The following is a 20,088-nucleotide window of genomic DNA, read 5'->3' as shown; positions in this document are numbered from 1 at the left end:
ATCAACACATCAAAGTGAGAACATGACAATGCAATTGCTACGACATCATTTCAAAGCCTTTACCTTACACCCAATCAGATTGCTCTGATGCCGTGCCAGTCACTCTCCCATGGTGTCTCCATGGATCACATTGTTGTGCTGTGATCTTTTTCTTTGTGCTGTTAAAAATTCAGCATTGACTTTCTATCTGGCATTGCATCAAATTTGGAATGTTGAAGCTAAAGGCCTCTCTGCCTTTAACCCACACAGCTAAACCCTTCCCTAAGGCCTCTTCCCCCAGCGGGACCAGCTCAGAAGGACTTTCCAAGAGTACTTTGTCGTCCAACGAGTATGACTGCAGTCAAGACGCGGAAGCGGCTCACATGGCCGCCACGGCCATCCTCAACTTGTCCACTCGCTGCTGGGAACGACCGGAAAGCCTTAGCGCCAATCCCAGGGAGCCCTGTACCGAGGTATACCCCATTTCATCCCGTTACAGCAGGGGTGGGAAGTCTTTTGTAGTAGCGGGACGTATTGGATTGTGGAGACCCATCCAATTATTATCATTTACGATTAAATATAAATCAAAAAGTGCAAATAATGTAAACGACCATTAACATTATAAACAACAGTAATAAAATCAAGAAAGTCAAACCCCAAAAAGAAGCAATGTAACAAAAATACTAATTCTGTATAACTAGTCAACAAGACAACTAAAATATCTACCATTGACCAATATTTGGAAAATAAAACCATCAGTGGGAATAAAGTATAAACAAAATTGGTTCGAGTTTGCATGTTCTCCCCGCATCTGAGCTTTTCTCCAGGCACTCAGGTTTCCTCCCACATTCCAAAAACATGCATGTCAGGTTATTTGGCCGGTCCAAATTGTACCGAGGTGTGAATGAGCTAGTCTGTCTCTGTGTGCCATGTGACTGGCTGGCAACCAGTTCAGTGTGTCCCCTGCCCACTGCCCAAAGATAGCTGGGAAACGCTCCAGCACCCCTGCGAGCCTACTGAGGATGAGCGGTGCAGATAATGGATGGATAGATATTACATGTATAGAGATTGGTTTAGGATCTGGTGTCAGTATTGTCACACATGTACCGGAAGACTTTAGAGGAGAGGTAAGATCTTAAGACTGAGCCCTAAAATATCAATCATAACGTTCGGGTTCAGGCTGGGCCGGTCTACTCCCAGTCTACTCTCGGCTCATCTTTGAATAGCAGGATGACGCTTTACATCAAAAAAAACAACAGCTGTATCAGAGTCAGATCCGGAGTCTTCCCCCGCTATTGGTAACCATGGAAACCAGTCTGTTTCATGTGGGGGAAAAACCCTATCTATCTGTCTGTCTGTCTGTCTGTCTGCCTGTCTGCCTGTCTGTCTGTCTGTCTGTCTGTCTGTCTGCCCGCCTGCCTTGCCTGCCTGTCTGTCTGTCTGTCTGTGTATCAATCTGTCTGTCTATCATGCTCTGCTGTTCACATAAAAACTCTTCAATGCTTTCAACAACTTTCCACCCACTCTATACATTACCATCACCTGCCACAACGCCTCTCTATCAACTCTGTCATACGCCTTTTCCATGTTCATTAAAGCAAAATAAACATCCTTACCTTTTGCAAAATATTTCTCACACACCTGTCATACTGCAAACACCTGATCCACAGATCCTCTCTTCCCTTCCGGAAACCACTCTGCTCCTAAATCACCACCTCATCCGCTCTTCCTCTCACTCTTTTAATCAATACTCTGCCAAAAACCCTTACTCAAAAAAAAAACAGCCTGTGGAGGGATGGGCGCCACCAGGCTGTACTACCCCAAGACACATCTCAGGACCTAGGTGGTTGAGGGATCCGAGAACCAAAAACTGCTATACATGCAGACATCTACATGTTATATTTATTTTTGTGTCCATTATGAATGAGATTAGTCTCATCAAAAGGTTTTGAAACACTCAGAAATAAATAAAGAGTATACCGTAAATTCCGGACTATAGAGCGCACCAGATTATAGGCCGTACCCGCCTTATTTTAAGAGGAAAACCGATTCTGTACTTACACAAGCCGCACCTGTATATAAGCCGCATGCGCCCACATGAAAACGATGTAACACAAACACAAAATTATCCCAAACCCAACTTTGAGTACCGCGATTGTAACTGAATATAAAGTACACAATCCAAAAACCACAGCCGGCAAAATGAACTGAAAATGATACCGGTACTTAAGGTTTGATGCAGATCTGCAGAGTCCGGGTCCCATTGAAAATAATCCAAGAAAAAAAAGTTTATATTTCCAAAGGTAAGGGTGGGAATATATATATATCCACTATTGTCCGCCGCGTCCACAAACACATCTCACCTTTATTCCACTTCCCGTCAGCCCGCGTTTGCTCCGCCCCTTCTTTCTCATTCGCCGTGGAAAACATATCAGAATAAGTCTCTAAAATAAATACATTACAAAAATATACAGTTGCAAATACATATTATACATGGTTACACATATTTACAAAGAAAGACGGTACACCGAGAGAGTTTTCAAAGCTTTAATAATAATATTATAACTTTCATCCCAAACCGTGCCTGTGAAGGGTAGCAAAATGCTACTAGTAACACGCTCGCAACACAGCAAATGGATCTGTTAAAAGAAACATACTTGCAGTCTTCCTCGGCGCATATAATGAAATTGTGTGTTTAATTGCTGTTAAAAAAATGTTAAAACGTCATTGTCAGATATAATGAAATTGTGAATAACGAAATTGTGAACATGCTTAATTGCTATTAAGATTGTCGAAAAAAATTGTTCAAACCTCACATTGTTTATTTGCTGTTATAGTGTCAATAAAATTGTTCAAACCAAAAATATATTCCACCGGTCTAAATCTTACCTTTTGTACTCGGGCGCCGCTGTTTTGAAAAATTACATAAATTGGCCGCATCACTGAATAAGGCGCAGGGTTGAACGTTTGGGAAAAAAGTAGCGGCTTATAGTCCAGAATTTACGGTATTTTAGGTCCCTGTTGTAAGTTCTTAATTTGATTTTTAGTTTTGTCGTAGACCGTAGTTTGCACATCCCTGCGTTTCAGTCTGCCTTATGAACCGCTGTCCATGAGAAAGCGCTATACTTTGACAGCGTCTCTCCCCTCTCTAGGAGCCCGACATTGAAGTAGATGAGAACGGCACTTTGGACCTGAGTATTAAAAGAAACAAGCGAGAGAGCGTGCAGTCTCCGGAGCCTTCGTCATCCTCGTCTTCATCTTCGCAACACACGTTAGGTGCGCTTTCTCAGGGCCACGCCCAGCCTGAGTGGGAGGAGCCACTTGACTTTACGAAGCCGAGTGAAGTCAAGGAGGAAGGCCACGATGAGGTACAATGCACGGACACTGAAAAGTTACAGGCTCAAAGAACATTACATTACAGCAAGGAAAAATGTGTTAGGTAATCCCTGCACTTGATCAGTGTAATATCAGAGGCCGGTTATGAAGCAAATCATACTTGCTCTCACATGTGACATTATACTCTCACACATGCACAACTATACTCTCATGCAAACACAATCATACCCATATACCCATGCACAAACAGTACTACACTCTCTCGTACACGCTACTACAATGCTTTCACACTTATATTATTCAACTCTCACACACATACTACTCTACTCCCCCCCCCCCCCCCCCCACACACACACTCTACTATAAACACTTACATGCACTATCATACTCTTTCACACACGCTACTATACTTAACATAACATAGTGGTCAAAGCTGCAGAGTGTGCATTAAAAAGACAACGTACAGGAACTTGAGCAAGATGCCTCCAGCATTAAGCTCCCACTTGTCTGCCCTAACTATGAGATAATCTGGTTATATCTGTTTTCTGTTCTTTTTAGGATGTATATCTACGTGTATTTATCTAATTTTTGTGCGTTTTTCACTATCCATAGTTTTTTGTTTATAAATATAGGTCCACATTGAGATGGATTTGTGTAATATGATGGTGACATTATATAATAACAATGTTCAACAATAGCAATAAGACTAGAAATATAGTTGATAATGATAATGATAAAAAAACAACAACCATAAACATAATAGTCATGATAGTCGTTGCAATAATAATAATCTTAATTATTAACTCGACCCATCTATTGACTGTATAAGGCTTCTGCTCACAGACATAATTTGTATACCAAGGATACTACTACTAATAATAGTAATAGACACATAAATGTCATAATAATAATCATCATAATAACAGTTATAATAATACCAGATTAATTTTGTTTTACCCATCAATTAACTCTATAATGCTAATTATCATTAAATATCATTGCAGTTTCTTTCCTTGTGATTAACGGCAGCTGACATTAGATGTTTGGAATTATGCTATGTAGCGTTATAGCCCCCTACTGGTCACGCCCAAGAGGACAGTTGCATGATATATCGAAATAGGGCACAAAGAAATGTGTAGTAGTGCAAGGATTACAAATCAATTATGGACATTTATCTTAAATATTCTTTGGTCTTATACTGTCTTGGCCTCCCACCCAAGTGGGGGGCGACTCAACCTCATCCTTGGGCCAATGTTAGACCCAATGGTCTTAACTTGTTTAAACTGGATAATGTGTGCAAGAGTGCTTGGAGATAGGAAGTCGCCAAAGCAAGGATAAGGTTAAAGCAACTTAGTTTGGGTCATTTTAAGTCTTATAATATCTGAGAGGCCTAATCTCACATCATTTGTTTTGTACCAAATTCTTTTCAGGTGGATTATGTTGCTACCTCCTACACCTCTTCTGATGCTGAGTTCGAGGACCCGGAAAACATGGAGAATCTGGAGAATCTGGAGGAAAGAAAGTATCCCGGGGAAGTTACCACCAGCAGCTCAAAGGTCAAGTTTCCACCAAAAGATAGCAAAAAGGAGACCCTTGTGTAAGTATATGTTGCACTTTCATTCTCCTTTACACCTTTTTCTTGGTGTTTCATCTGATGTCAGGTGTGGGCATACTCTGTCCTTTGAAGGTTTTTGTTCACTTACACAATAAATGATTACCTCCTTTGCAAGATCTGCAGGAGCTTGCTAATCTTGATCATTTGATCCACCTCCAAAAAATAAACTAAAAATTTAAAAACTGCAGCCCTTGACGACCACGTTTGACCATTCCATCATAAGCATGACAGAAATGTGATACATTTGAACATCTGAGCTAATGCTAGTGAGTCTAGTGATAAAAATAATTTTATACTTCAGAATGAGTACCACTGTAATATTTTGATACCAATCAATGTAAACAAGTCAAGTCATGTTTATTTGTGACGCCCTTAATCACAAGTAGTCTCAAAGTTCTGCATAGATTACAGATTATTGCAAACTACATACTATTATTACAGCATCCCCTGATCTAAAACCTACATAAGGGCAAGGAAAAACTCCAAAACCTCAACATGAGGAAAATAAAGAAACCTTGAGAAGTGACCGCACATGAGGTAATCCCCCTTCTAGGATGACCAGGCTGCAATGGATGTTGCATTAACAAACAATAAAAATTAAATATAAAATAATGAAAGTATAAATCAGATAAAAAATAGAATCAAAAGGATGACCGGGTTGCAATGGATGTACCATTGACAAACAATACACAGATATTGTCAGCATGAAGCATAGGTCATTCATAAACTATGTGGCAGGACCAGAACGGAAACAGGACCCCATTGCGTCACGTTTCTCAGTAGCCGGGTCAGTAGCCAGGACAGGAGAGCAAAAACGTGGTCGGAAGCGAGTCGTAGGCCATGGAAGGAGAGTAGACGCGGTCAAGAACAAAAAGAGGTCGAAAGCCGGTACATGAGAGTAGACGTGGTCAGGATGAAAAAAACGGGTCGAAGCCTGGGGACAGACGTGAGCAAAAAACAGGTGGGAGTCAGGGTCGAAAAAGGCTTGCCTAGTGTTAACTGAGGTTCGCAGACGGACTGACAACCGGGGACAGATAGGTGTGGGTTTAAATAGGGACAGGGAGCCAATCAGAGTCCGAGGCAGTTGGCGCCAAAGGCGCGGGCACGGGTGAAGCATATCGTTAATCATGACACTATGGAGTGTGTTTTAAGCCTAGATTTAAACAGTTGCACTGAGGTTGCAGATCAAATCTCAAATAATCTATAACTTTAATCATACTCTTGAGTGCCCACCCAAGCTGATTCATGATGTGTATATCAAAATATAACGGTTTAAGGTTTGTTTCAGATAATTTGGGGTCGATAATACAATTTGCAAAGATGTATTTCACAATACATCATAATACATAATACAGTGACATGGCCGCTTTCTGGTGACCCATTTCATCTGGAGGGATGAAAGCATGACCAACTTGGGTGCCGAGGTGCCTAACTTGTTTGGGTGTTTGGGCAATTGGGTTGGCCATGGTCCAAAAAAATTTGTGTGTGTTTTTTGCTAGTTTATTTTTTTTCCCATTTATTTTCTTTGTTTTTGTATGTGTTTGAAATGCTTTCAGTCCACTGTACATAAATATGGCCATTGTTTAAAGCAGAGGTCTTCCACATGGTGCTTTTTGGTACCATGTAGCCCCCTAAAAGCACCTGAGTAGCCCGCAGAAGGGTTCTGAAAACAGCTCATCCGTGACGAGTCATTGTGATTTTCTAGAAAATTAGATTTTTAACTGGCAGAAATCATTGACATGATCAGTGTCTTTAAAACACTGTTTTTAGTGGTTGACTGTTCTTATTTTAACACTACATATGTATATGTGTTATAAGATAACATTAGCATTGTAACAACATAATAATACCATACAGGGAGTGCAGAATTATTAGGCAAGTTGTATTTTTGAGGATTAATTTTATTATTGAACAACAACCATGTTCTTAATGAACCCAAAAGTCTCATTAATATCAAAGCTGAATATTTTGGAAGTTGGAGTGGGGCTTTTTTAGTTTTAGCTATTTTAGGAGGATATCTGTGTGTGCAGGTGACTATTACTGTGCATAATTATTAGGCAACTTAACAAAAAACAAATGAATACCCATTTCAATTATTTATTTTCATCAGGGAAACCAATATAACAGCTCAACATTCACAAATATACATTTCTGACATTCAAAAACAAAACAAAAACAAATCAGTGACCAATATAGCCACCTTTCTTTGCAAGGACACTCAAAAGCCTGCCATCCATGGATTCTGTCAGTGCTTTGATCTGTTCACGATCAACATTGCGTGCAGCAGCAACCACAGCCTCCCAGACACTGTTCAGAGAGGTGTACTGTTTTCCCTCCTTGTAAATCTCACATTTGATGAGGGACCACAGGTTCTCTATGGGGTTCAGATCAGGTGAACACGGAGGTCATGTCATTAGTTTTTCTTCTTTTAGACCCTTTCTTGCCAGCCACGGTGTGGAGTACTTGGATGCGTGTGATGGAGTGTTGTCCTGCATGAAAATCATGTTTTTCTTGAAGGATGCGGACTTCTTCCTGTACCACTGCTTGAAGAAGGTGTCTTCCAGAAACTGGCAGTAGTACTGGGAGTTGAGCTTGAGTCCATCCTCAACCCGAAAAGGCCCCACAAGCTCATCTTTGATGATACCAGCCCATACCAGTACCCCACCTCCACCTTGCTGGCGTCTGAGGCGGACTGGAGCTCTCTGCCCTTTACCGATCCAGCCACGGGCCCATCCATCTGGCCCATCAAGACTCACTCTCATTTCATCAGTCCATAAAACCTTAGAAAAATCCGTCTTGAGATTTTTCTTGGCCCAGTCTTGACGTTTCAGCTTGTGTGTCTTGTTCAGTGGTGGTCGTTTTTCAGCCTTTCTTACCTTGGCCATGTCTCTGAGTATTGCACACCTTGTGCTTTTGGGCACTCCAGTGATGTTGCAGCTCTGAAATATGGCAAAACTGGTGGCAAGTGGCATCTTGGCAGCTGTAGGCTTGACTTTTCTCAGTTCACGGGCAGTTATTTTGCGCCTTGGTTTTTCTACACGCTTCTTGCGACCCTGTTGACTATTTTGAATGTAACGCTTGATTGTTCGATGATCACGCTTCAGAAGCTTGGCAATTTTAAGAGTGCTGCATCCCTCTGCAAGATATCTCACTATTTTTGACTTTTCAGAGCCTGTCAAGTCCCTCTTCTGACCCATTTTGCCAAAGGAAAGGAAGTTGCCTAATAATTATGCACACCTGATATAGGGTGTTGATGTCATTAGACCACACCCCTTCTCATTACAGAGATGCACATCACCTGATATGCTTAATTGGTAGTAGGCTTTCGAGCCCATACAGCTTGGAGTAAGACAACATGCATAAAGAGGATGATGTGGTCAAAATACTCATTTGCCTAATAATTCTGCACTCCCTGTAAGGTGCTGATTTAAAAATATATTTCGAACTAGAACCCCTGATAGAAAAAAAGGAGCTCTCAGGTTAAAAAGTGTGGTTTCGCCTGGTTTTAAGGGACGTTGTATATCATTTAGTGCCTCAAAGTAATAAAAAACATAATTCATTAAAATAAACAATATTGGTTGGAATAATAAGACAAAATACAAAGAGCTATCACACAAACGTGTGTTTTTAAACAGTTGTAGTTTGAGAAATTTGTGCTTACTTTACACAATAGGAGGTTCAACTTGAGGGAGCTGACATAATTCCCTACCATCTTGCTACAGGTACCCCTAAAGCCCAAAACTTTGTTAATGACTGGGCAAAAAAATCAGAAGAGAAATGTTGACGTTTGGTCACTTCTAGTATATGTAGTTTGTATTCTTCCTTGTATTATGTAGCACTCATTTTTGGTTTCACTTCACATTACAGTGACATCCAGTGGGCAAATATTACACATATCCCTTTAGGACTAAAGTTCAAAACAAAAGGCACAGCTTGAATTGAAAAGTCAAACACTGTGTCTATGTATACATATTTACAGTAAAACATTTTACTTGATTTTTGTAGATTTTTCTAAAAATTCAAAATTAAAATGCCAGTGATTGATTCAATTGATATACATTCTCACTGAATATTAAAAGACTGTACAGTTACAATCTTAAATGTATACAGGATGGTTAAAGTTTATAATTGTGAATAAAACCCCAATTGAAATGAGTACTTAACTCATGTAGTTTATTTTCCTATAAGTTTGACCTCAAACCTCTTCCTTCCTTAAAGATGGTGTGCCTCATTTAAGGTGTTAATTATTTTCTCTATTAATCATGTGTTAACAACGCCCAACTAGGGTTCAAAGAGCCTTTTATTAAAAAAAATCCACTACACCGATTAGTTTTTTCTCACTTTTAGCAAAGCTGTTTGGTGCGGAACACATTTGGTAGGAGAAGTGAGATGTGGGGGAGAGTGACTTCATGCTCGTCCTTGCGGTTTTTCTTTGTTTCTGTTCATGTAGCATGAAAATGCCAACCCAACCCCCCAAAAAGATGAAAAAAATAGTTTTTTCAAGCGTGTCTGACAATTGCTCTTACTCGCACGACCTACGGGGCCTTTAAGAGGCTGCAATGTTGACACAAACCAGAAGGTGGGGGCCCTGAGTAAAAACGATCCAAATTCCGTACAATTCTTTCGATACTCCACATTCTTTATGACCTTGCCTCTTTCCACTCATGATTATTTGAGGCCTCCAATTGTGACATCCTGTTCATTTGCATTTCAATATAATATATTATTAGATAGTTTTATCTGTTCATGCCTCTAACAATGACAAGACCCTTCACCCTCCCATACCCATACACTAGATGCCCCACCCCGGGTTGCGATGGCAGCGGACACATCACTGGCAACTATGCATCACATCGGAGGTAAGGAGGATCCACACTAGCCGGAGACAAGGTTCAATTTCATTGAAAATGTCAAATCAGCACAATTAAGCTTTGCACTTTCAATCGCATTCAGTAGGACGTCATTTTAAGCATTCTTTGCAATCCTGGTGTAATGATCTAACTGATAGCAGTACTTCTATAAAAGGGATGAGATAGTAAAGAGACAGGTGTGTTTCTCTCTGTCTTGTCTGACTGTCCTGCTGGATTCAGTCTTCCATTCAATTCCTAGTCTTGGCTTGTTTTCTGATAGATTCTCTCTAATCTTGCAGTCTATCAGGCTGTCCTCTTGCAGATAAATCTCTACGGATGCTCATGGCTGCCCACTCAGCTGAACTTAAGTATGTGTTCTGTCTTTTGCCTCCCAACCATGTTCTCTTAGTTCATTTTAGGATTATTTTCCCCTCTTTTACTACTTCTCAGCTTAGTTAGTCGGTGTAATTCTAATTTGGACAAAAATATAGGTTGTGCAAAAAGATCATGAAAGCTTACGTACAAGTCCAACTGTCTGTGAACATAGGTGCCCGACTCCAGGATGTGACGGCTCAGGCCATATCACAGGGAACTATGCTTCACATAGAAGGTATGGAATGTCCCTTTTATGTGTTTCCCTGAATGTTTTATGGGCTTACACCCGTGTGGTGCTCTGTACCAGTCTGTCCGGATGCCCCAGAGCCAAGAAAGGTGGAGTCAAATCAATCCCCGTAAAGGACGACAAAGAAGACTCAGAGTTGTTGAGGTAAGAGAACCTAGATTGGAGCATAATGGGAATGGCAGAACTTCTCTTTTGTATTCGCGATCATTGATCATCTTATTGAAACACCTAACATGAGCATGGCAGTGTATTATCTAGTGCAGGGGTCCCCAATCAACAGTCCATTGATTAGTACTGGGCCCTGGGTCATTTGGTGCAAGGCTGCACAGAAAGAACTTATTGTTTACGTTTTTCTGTTTTTTTATAAATTGACGCCGCTATCATACCTGTCAACCTGTACGTTTTTGCCGTACAAAGTACGTTTATGATGCATTTTAAGACATACATGTACGACATACAATAAAATCTGTACGGAAAAACGCAAATTTGTCAATTATGGGTACCATCCGGTATACACCGACTATCACGAAACGGCAAATCAATCAAGTCAACGGAGTTCACCGCAGAAGCCTCTATCTCGGAATCTTTTTTTTTTGTTGCAAACGAAGCGAGCGGTTTGATTAGGGAACCGGCTCTTTCGGCTCAACTCATTCAACCGGCTCTCAAACGGCTCACTTGCTTTGATACATTATATTACGAATGATTATGTTGTATAAAGACGTTAAGAAAAAAAGGAAGTATAAAAGGAGAAAATGAAAAAAAGACAGGTTTGTGGTTATCCCTTTAATCGGTATATTACCAACAATAATTTGATGCAGAAAATGAATAAATAATTTGATGATTAAAACTGAATGAATATAGAGATTTTTATTATATATTTGTCACCGATTTACAATTTCAACCTCGATAACACTAAATTTTGGGGACCCATAGATCCCTGTTGGGACCAATCACTTTTCAGAGGTAAAATAAACACTGCACTTTACCCAACCATCCATCCATCATCTGCACCGCTTATCCACAGTAGGGTCATAGGAGTGCTGGAGCCCATCCCAGCCATCTTCGGACTGATGTCAGGGGACACAGTCACAGGGCATTACGCTTATTAATGTTGTTAATATTGGCCCAGGCCGTGAAAATATTGTCATTGAACCGGTCCGTGGTACAGAAAAGGTTGGGGACCACGGCTCTGGTGGTTAGCATTTCTTAGGTGTCCTCTCCAGAAGTTCTCCGACAGTGACTATGTCTATGTTGTGTGAAAGATGTCCCGTCCCTGGCTGCGACAGTCTGGGGCACAACAGCGGGAAGTACGCCACCCACCGCAGCGCCTACGGCTGCCCACTAGCGGTGCGTCGACAGAAGGAAGGTGTTCTCAACGGCACTCCCTTCTCCTGGAAGACTTTCAAGGGCGAGGGCCCCACCTGTCCCACCCCGGGCTGTGACGGCTCAGGCCACGCCAATGGGAGTTTTTTGACACATCGCAGGTATTTCCAGGTTTTTAACCAGGGGTGTTAAACTGATTTTAGCTCAGGGGCCACATGGTAGACAAACCACTCGCATGGGGGCCGGACTAGTAAATGAATGGGATAAAATTTGTGCCTTAGCTGTAGGGCTAGTATAGTTCAGGGGTCTAAGATTTGATTATAAACCAAATGTTGAGGGGTTTAAGTCAAGTCGTGTTTATTTGTATAGCCCTTAATCACATAATGTCTCAAAGGGCTGCACAGACTACAGAAATACAAAATAGTACAAAAAATACAACTATTGAGATACTATAATCCTGAAACTTAAAAAAATACTACAATTTGAATACTATAATACAAAAAAATAATATAGAAATGCATTCTGCAATACTATTACTACAGAAATACAACATAAAATACTACAACTCAAATACTATAATATAAAATACTCAGGGTTGGGTAGGGTTACTTTAACTGGATTACTTTCAATTACTTTTGGATTACTCCAATACCAAATATGCTAATAAAAGACAAAAGAAACTAAATATGAAACAAATTACTAAATTTTGTGCAGGCTTGGGGAGTAACGGAATACATGAAACGGGAAAAATGATGTTGGCAAGCTGTTTGGATTTATTTTCATTTTGTTTCTGTCGCATTTATGTTCGTTTTGCCGGAGATCAAAGAGATCAAAGCCAGGAGAGAAAGCTTACCACGTGTTGTGAGCCATAATTGTATTCATATTTAGTTTCTTTTATTAGCATATTTGGTGTTGGAGTAATCCAAAAGTAATTTTAAGTAATCAAGTTAAAGTAACCCTACCCAACCCTGATACTAATACAACCATAGGTTTATATTCCTTAATATGTTTTCCCCGTCGCTAGTATTTAATCTCTTGCGTGTTAATCACCTTTGCATTTGTAAAAAAATAAAAAAATAAAAAATAAATTAAAATAAACAACAATTAAATCAAATTCCACTAGTTCATATCATTCAAGGCAAACTAGAATTGTCATGAACCAGAACAGGACCAGGACCCAAACGCGTGACGGTTCTCACACAAGCCTTTTATTTTACGGGAATGGGGAGTCATGCACGTTAGGCAGCAGTCTGGCGTGACATGATAGGAAGCCAGAGGCCAACGAGATCGATACCAATTGCCCGAGCAGATATCGGACAGATGGGGGTCAATACCGGACAGGATGGGACAGAGAGGGTTGATAATGAAACAGGATATCGAAATAAAACAGGACAAACTAGACGGGAACGAAAACTGGAGAGAATAATAAACAGGACCAAAATAGATGGGAACAAAACTGGAAACCGATATTAAGCAGGACAAAAAATAAACAGGAACAATACTGAACAGGAAATGCCAACAGGAAATAGGACCGAGTCAAAACCCACGTCTTGCGGGGCAGAGGTTCGTTGGCGGACCGACAAAAGAACACTGATCTTAAATAGACGGAAAGCCAATCTGTCAATGAGCCACAGCTGGCGTCACACGGGCGGGGCCAACTGGGCGCCATGGCAACCGTGACAAGTGACAAAAAAGCCAACACTTATTTGCTAAAAATTGACAAGTAATTTTCTGTGTTTTATTTATAGTCTTTCAAGAAAATGATTGCCCGAATGTGGGAACTTAGTTGTTAGATTTTGTATCTATTATCGAAAGGAGCTAAAAGTTATTGAAACCTCTGCCAAGAACCACAGGGGCTAATTTTCAATGTATTTTTTAATTTATTTTTTAATTTAGGAGCTGACCCATAATTGCCAAACACTGCATTTAAACGTAGTTTAGTAGCAAATGTTTAGGTTAAGAGAGATATCCACACACCGCAGGCGAGAGCAAACGTATTGCCTTAAACAACGCGTCTGTGACTTTTATTTTCTTCAAATATTCTCTGGTTGATAAATGGCGGTCAGCAAATACAGCTGCAGCGGTCAGTTTCCTTTGGGAGTAGTACCTATCTTTGGCGACGTCCAGTGGAGATATTTAAAACTGCAGGTTATTGTTTGACATAATGCGGCTCATTTTTTTTCTTGTACTTCTCTGAGCTTTGTCTCGCAGGCCGGATTAAAGCCGTCGGCGGGTTTTATCTGGCTCGCTGGCCATGTGTTTGACACCCTTGTGCTTTTTTTTTTATAGTTTGTCAGGTTGTCCCAGAGCACTGGCCAGTAAGAAAAAAGCCAGGTTTCATGGAGACGAGTATATCACTGCAAAATTCAGAGCTAGTGATGGTAAGATATAACTCTTTTATAAATACTTACATAAGCACAAGTAACTCAAGAGTCACGTTTTTTCAAATCTATTTCTGGTACAATAACTTCCCACTTTTCCTTGGAATCAGTTCTGGATAACGATGAAGATATCAAGCAACTCAACGAGGATATTAACGATCTGAACGAGTCCAATTCAGAGATGGAGGCCGACATGGTGAACCTGCACACGCAGGTGGGTGATTGGGAAATTTGCATCAAATTTATGATTTCCTATCATGTATTGATGAGCTTACAGATATCAGGCAGGAGGTCCGTTTTAAGTTTTTTCAGTTGCACTTGAGTGTCGGATCAGAATCGCACCATCGTGGGAGTGTCAAGACTTTTGACTTACCCGGCCTTCTGTTGTCCTTTTGATAATACTTTGGATGGCGGGCCATGCATTTCACACCTAGGCATTCAGTAGGCTGAATCAATCTCAATAACTATTTTATGGCTATAAAATATTTTGCTTTAGCTACTGCTACAAGACATGCAAAAAAAAGCATAAATAATACATACAATTGCTAGATTATTTAGGAAAATAGTCCCATTTTACTCACTAATATATCATTTTTTGTGCATGAAATCCATCCTCCATTAAATTACTCTGTCATACATAGTACATGTGTTTCAGTTCCACCAAGAATTTCTTTTCCATCACCATCGAAGCTAATCCTAAAGTTCGAGCCTATTCTGTCGTATTAATGGCATACGTTTGACAGAAACAGCGTACGCAGGGATTTTTATTCGCGTTGCTGTTGCAATACCTTTATTCCCGCCCCCTAGCCAATCATAGTTTGTTAAATTAGTGACGTTTCTCAAAGCCCGCTTGAAGGCGCCGACTGTCCAACTCTGATTGGCTAAATCAACAGCTTTATCGAATACTGATGTGTTATGCCAGAGGGCCTTCAGAAGTCTTTGTGAAGGCCTCTGGGCAGATTACTGACATTAGAAACAAGTAATTGCAGAGATGCGCTCGTCTTGGGATCAAGAGATCGCAGTTTGAATCTCGGCTCCTCCGTGTTACATGTCGAAGTGTCCTTGGATAAGACACTGAACCCCTAATACCCCCAATAAGCAGGTTAGCGCCTTACATGGCTGCATGGCCGCTATTGGGAAATGTGAAGCACAATGTAAAGCGCTTTGGGAAGTCTTGACTTGAAAAGCGCTATATAAATGCAGATCATTTCACTTCATGTCATTGTTTAATTGCTTGAATATTAAAGCACACATCTGGAATTAGCGCAACCAGGGAAAAGCAATGAAAGGAAGCTGACAGACAATTTGGATTTTTTTAGTAAGCATTTAACGAAGAAAATACAGTATAATGACGTCACATGATTCAGATATTCTTCAGACCGTCAGAGAAGGCCTTGCAGGCCCTGACAGCCTACCAGTGTGTTGAATAATCAAACAGATTTGTTTTTGTCTAAAGACAAATATACCTGTGCAGGTATATTCATTGCTGATATAACATGAAAACCAAATGGGTGTCTATCATGTAAAAAAAGAAATTGTGTAGCTTAAAAAAATGTTAAATATAACCATTTCCAGTACCTAGAAGAAAATTGAATTCATAAGCAGCTCTTGATGATTGAAAAATTAGCCTAAACGGACCAGAGATGACCTACAGACGGCAAAAGGGAAAGCATCATATCATGTGTCACACAGTACTACTCTTCCTGCCGATTTATATACTTGACAATTGTCTCCTTTGTAGATCAATTCCATGGAGAAGAACCTTAAAAGTATGGAAGAGGAGAACAAACAAATTGAAGAGAAAAATGAAGCCTTGTTTGTGGAGTTGTCAGGTTTGAGTCAGGCACTGATCCAAAGCCTGGCTAATATCAGATTGCCAACCATGGTGAGCGTCACTCATCTCAATGTGTAAACGCTAAATTCATTTCCATAAATTAGTTAATAAGCAAAAATACATGAACTACCATATAAACATGCATTTTTTTAAAATACTCATAAGGTTTTCTGACATCTTGATGCTGGGGGTACACCCAAAAACCTTGCGAAAGAATGTTGAAAATTCCACCCACAACTTGTTATTTTTCCAGGGATAATTGAATACTGAAATTTATAAAATTAATTTACTTTATTACTTGGAAGGAATAATGGAAATTGTATTGTATAGAAAAATGGGGGAACTGTGGACTGATGAAAGTAAAATTGTCCTTTTTCGGTCCAGGAGCCACAGACAAACCCCAAACTCCTCAGTGCACATTAAAGACAGTGAAGCATGGTGGTGCAAGTATCATGGTTTGGGCATGTTTCTCCTACTGTGGTGTAGGGCCCATTCATCACATACCAGGGATCGTGAATCAGTTTGTGTCTGTCAAGAAACTTGAAGAGGTTATGTTGCCTTATGCTGAAGAGGACATGCCCTTGAATGGGTGTTTAGACTAGACAATGACATCAAACACATTCGTAGCAAAGTCTTGGTTCCAAACCTATCAAATTAATTTTAATGGAGTAGCCAGCCCAATCACCAGATTTAAATGTAATGGAGATTGTGTTGGGTGATATGAAAAATGCCATTTGTGGAGCAAAACAGAGAAGCAATCATGGAGTGAAATAACAACTGAAAGGTGCCAGAAGTTGGTTGACTCTATGCCACACAGATGTGAAGCAACTAAATATTATGCAACTAAAAATAGTTTTGAGTTCGTACAATCAACAGCAGACACTGCTTTTTTTTTTAAACACACCCTATTTAATTATTTACCTGATTGCATAGCCTTGGGAGCGTGCCTATTATGAATGCAGGGTCTTGTTTGTTTTCTGAGAATCTACTGCAACTACTAGTAACTTGTTTGGAATGTACCAAAAATCCATACTAAAACCTTAGATATTCTGGTTAGTCACATCGCAATGCTATTATTTTGAACAGCACTGTATTATAAAAGGAAAAATACTTAATGTTCCACTGTCTACCTTTAGCAGGAGCCGTTGTCAGAGCAAAACTTTGACAGCTATGTGGACACCCTCACCCAGATGTTCACCAATAAGGACTGTTATCAGAACCCTGAGAACCGGGCCTTGCTCGAGTCCATCAACCAGGCGGTCAAGGGAATCGAGGTGTGAGAAAAGCCGAGGAACAAACAGATCGTGTCCGTGAAGGAATCTTCTTATCTGAGAGGAGCATTGCCATCTGTTCTTTGTATATTTCTTTGTCCTGGTGTATATTTTTCCTGTTTGCATGTTGCTTTAGGACAATGAGAGCGGGAAGAGGCGAAAGGATGACGACACGGAGGTGTGTAGCAGAACATATCGTATGTCTACTCGAAAATGATACAAGTATTTTGTAAGCTCATAGTGACGCTCCACCCGCGGGTTTAGTTTGTTTTCTATACTTCATTGGTACTATTGCTGTGTAACTATTTGTCATTTGCGTGTATTATCGTGTTTGTCAACCATTATTTTTAAGTCCCTGTAAAGTGAATGTCATTTTTCTTTATCTAAAAATGAAAAACAAGAACATTGTGTGTTATTTAGTGCAGGGTTCAGCATCTTTTGAGCCGTGGGTCGCAATCGTTTGAAAAAAATTTGCACAGGGGCTGGACTGGAGGAAAATATTGATGTATTTAATTATCTGTATATGCCAAGTCTAATATACCATAGGCAATACATAGGAAACAAATCGATCACATAAACCAATCCATTGTTTCTCATTTAGCTGCACAGGTCGTGTTTCATTGTCTATTTGTTTATATGGGGACCATTTCATTCGATTGGTTTTGAAACACACAAAATAAACAATTATAATTTATTTACAAACACCAAATTGAGAGTAATAGCAAAGTCATATCTCTCTTTTTTAAGAACTAGACTTAAAAAAAACTACTTTAGAGGTATTTTATTGCATCGTTTTGCGACACCCGGTGGACATATTAAAAACTGCAGGTCTTTAATTGACAGGAAACTGCTACATTTTTTTCTCCTGCTTCTCCCAGCATCACCTCACGGGCTGGATTAATTCTGTTGGGTATATGGCCATGACCCTGAATTTGCAAAAAAAAAATACATTGACTATCAAAAAAATGTGTTTTCTTTTTTTAAATACCCGTACGTCAAGAGATTAGTATTTATCTACATAACATGATGCTCACCTGCAGGAGTTGACATGCTTGTCCACTGTCTTGCTGCTAAGGGTACCCCCCCCCAAAAAAAACACCTTGTGAAAGGCAGGGCAAAAAAAACAAGACGCAAAATTGTGTAGTTTTACTTTGAGTGTTTGTAGTTTGTAATCCATCTCGTGCTTTGTAGCAAATGTTTTTAGTTGCACTAAACAATGCAGCGAGATTTAGTGGTTAAATATTAGACCGTGTCCCTTTAAGACTGAATTTTTTTTGCTATTAAAAAAAATAATCAAGGTTATTACAATCTTTCAAATTGTAATTGTGTTTTTTTCCCATCCTCTGCGTTTGGTGCACAAAATTATATTTTCTAATCAAGTTGCCAATGGTTAGTAACTGTCCTGTTAGACTTGCGAAAGCCAAATTGGTCTTACTGAACCAAACTAGATAGCACTGACTCACAGTTCTTATGTACTGGATGTTGTTTTGTGTCACTGGGCAGTGTTTTCTTCACAAACTTCCCCAAAAATCTGAAAAACATAGCTATCATAGGTCATCTGAGTTTTGCATGTCCTCAGCAAAGAAAAGAGCTTGTTTACCAACAAACGGCTGGATTCACTTTACAGGGCCTTTAACTGTTCACTTATTTATTTCAAACATGTTACTTGAGAAGATCTTGGGAACAAAAAAGTCGACTCATCTCAAGCAAACATAAGAAGGGAAACACTTTCCCGTGCACTGACGAACAAAGGAGAATATTTTAAGATATCAACGGAATTGTTTTTATAAAGTTATTTATTTAAAATACTGCAATCTTTTTACAGTAAATGCAAACATTTTGTATATGAAAGTTTTGAAATGATTTACAAATACTTTTTATTTATTCATTTATTTATTGGTGCTTGTTTTTATGATTTTTGACAACTTGACATGTGTTGGGAGTACTTTGCAAATCACTGATAATATTGAAGTGCACCGATGTGTTGATGAACAAAGTGACGTGTGAAACAAAGTGATGAATTTTTTGAGTTTTGTCAATGTGTGACCATGACTGTGTGGATTCTTTGCTAGCTCTTCGAATAAACGTTGACCGACATTTCGGACAGTGCCTCTCAAGCTTGACTTTTTTGTTGCTAGAATTGGATTTGAATAAATAAATACGCATTATTTTGCAAAACCAAGCTACCAATCGAAAGCAGATCGTATATTTGTTTGAAAACCCATTCTGAAGACTTAAAATCCAAAATTTAGCAGCACGCAAGCATGGAACACTGGCCCTAGTACAATTCTGGGTAAACTACAGCCCAGGGGCCACATCTGACCCTATCAGGCTTTTTAATCAGGCCCGCCAAAAGAAAATACAAATATTATATAATGGGGAAAAAAGTCCTACCATTAAAAAAATCGTATTTTGGTGCAACCCTCAACTGTGTCCCTACATTTTTCTGTAACATTTTTTTAACTCAGTACTTATTCTAGTAATCAAATTTCGTGCACACACTTAAAACACAAACGAAAAACGTGCCCATTTATAAAGCAGTGCGCAAGCACATCTGTCGGTTTCTGTTTATAAATCACAATCAACTCTAAAGATAACGCATGAGAAGGAACTGCCCCTTTATGCCTATAAAAGGCCAGGGTAACGCTCGATATTCAAATCCATTCCCTCAAAAGTCTTCCGTGCACCACATCTTCTTGCAGTGCAAGATAAGCCATTGTTCAACTTCCCATATTACAAGTTTGTTTTCATATCGAGACATTTCTTAATCGTCTAAAGAGCTACAGGTGAGAAAATTACCCTAAATGTAGCCTACTTAACCAGCTTTCATAAGCAACGACCATAGCATTTTAGTAATCACCAAAATCTATTGAACAC

General features: G+C 39.6%; 1 protein-coding gene across 3 annotated transcripts in view; it reads left to right on the top strand.

The window, feature by feature from the left end:
* Positions 1-19,315, top strand: part of myt1a (myelin transcription factor 1a) — a 32,782-nt gene extending 13,467 nt beyond the window's left edge. The window contains exons 11-22 of one of the 3 annotated variants that reach the window (XM_088330954.1): positions 250-452; positions 3,132-3,347; positions 4,746-4,912; positions 9,727-9,789; positions 10,080-10,148; positions 10,328-10,390; positions 10,463-10,546; positions 11,665-11,886; positions 14,015-14,106; positions 14,217-14,320; positions 15,848-15,991; positions 17,080-19,315. In XM_088330954.1, coding sequence (XP_088187080.1) covers positions 250-452; positions 3,132-3,347; positions 4,746-4,912; positions 9,727-9,789; positions 10,080-10,148; positions 10,328-10,390; positions 10,463-10,546; positions 11,665-11,886; positions 14,015-14,106; positions 14,217-14,320; positions 15,848-15,991; positions 17,080-17,220 — 1,568 coding nt within the window. In that variant the 3' untranslated portion in view covers positions 17,221-19,315. Of the gene's footprint in view, positions 1-249; positions 453-3,131; positions 3,348-4,745; positions 4,913-9,726; positions 9,790-10,079; positions 10,149-10,327; positions 10,391-10,462; positions 10,547-11,664; positions 11,887-14,014; positions 14,107-14,216; positions 14,321-15,847; positions 15,992-17,076 lie in introns of all 3 variants that reach the window. The other 2 variants (XM_088330952.1, XM_088330955.1) reach the window with 2 other exon arrangements.
* Positions 19,316-20,088: the final 773 nt, after the last annotated feature.

The sequence above is a fragment of the Urocampus carinirostris genome, chromosome 3, assembly GCF_059441175.1.
Source record: "Urocampus carinirostris isolate Australia breed hairy pipefish chromosome 3, RoL_Ucar_1.0, whole genome shotgun sequence".
In the NCBI taxonomy this organism is placed as follows: domain Eukaryota; kingdom Metazoa; phylum Chordata; class Actinopteri; order Syngnathiformes; family Syngnathidae; genus Urocampus; species Urocampus carinirostris.
The sequence above is the reverse complement of the archived record's forward strand: the minus strand, read 5'-3'. Positions and strand labels throughout refer to the sequence as shown.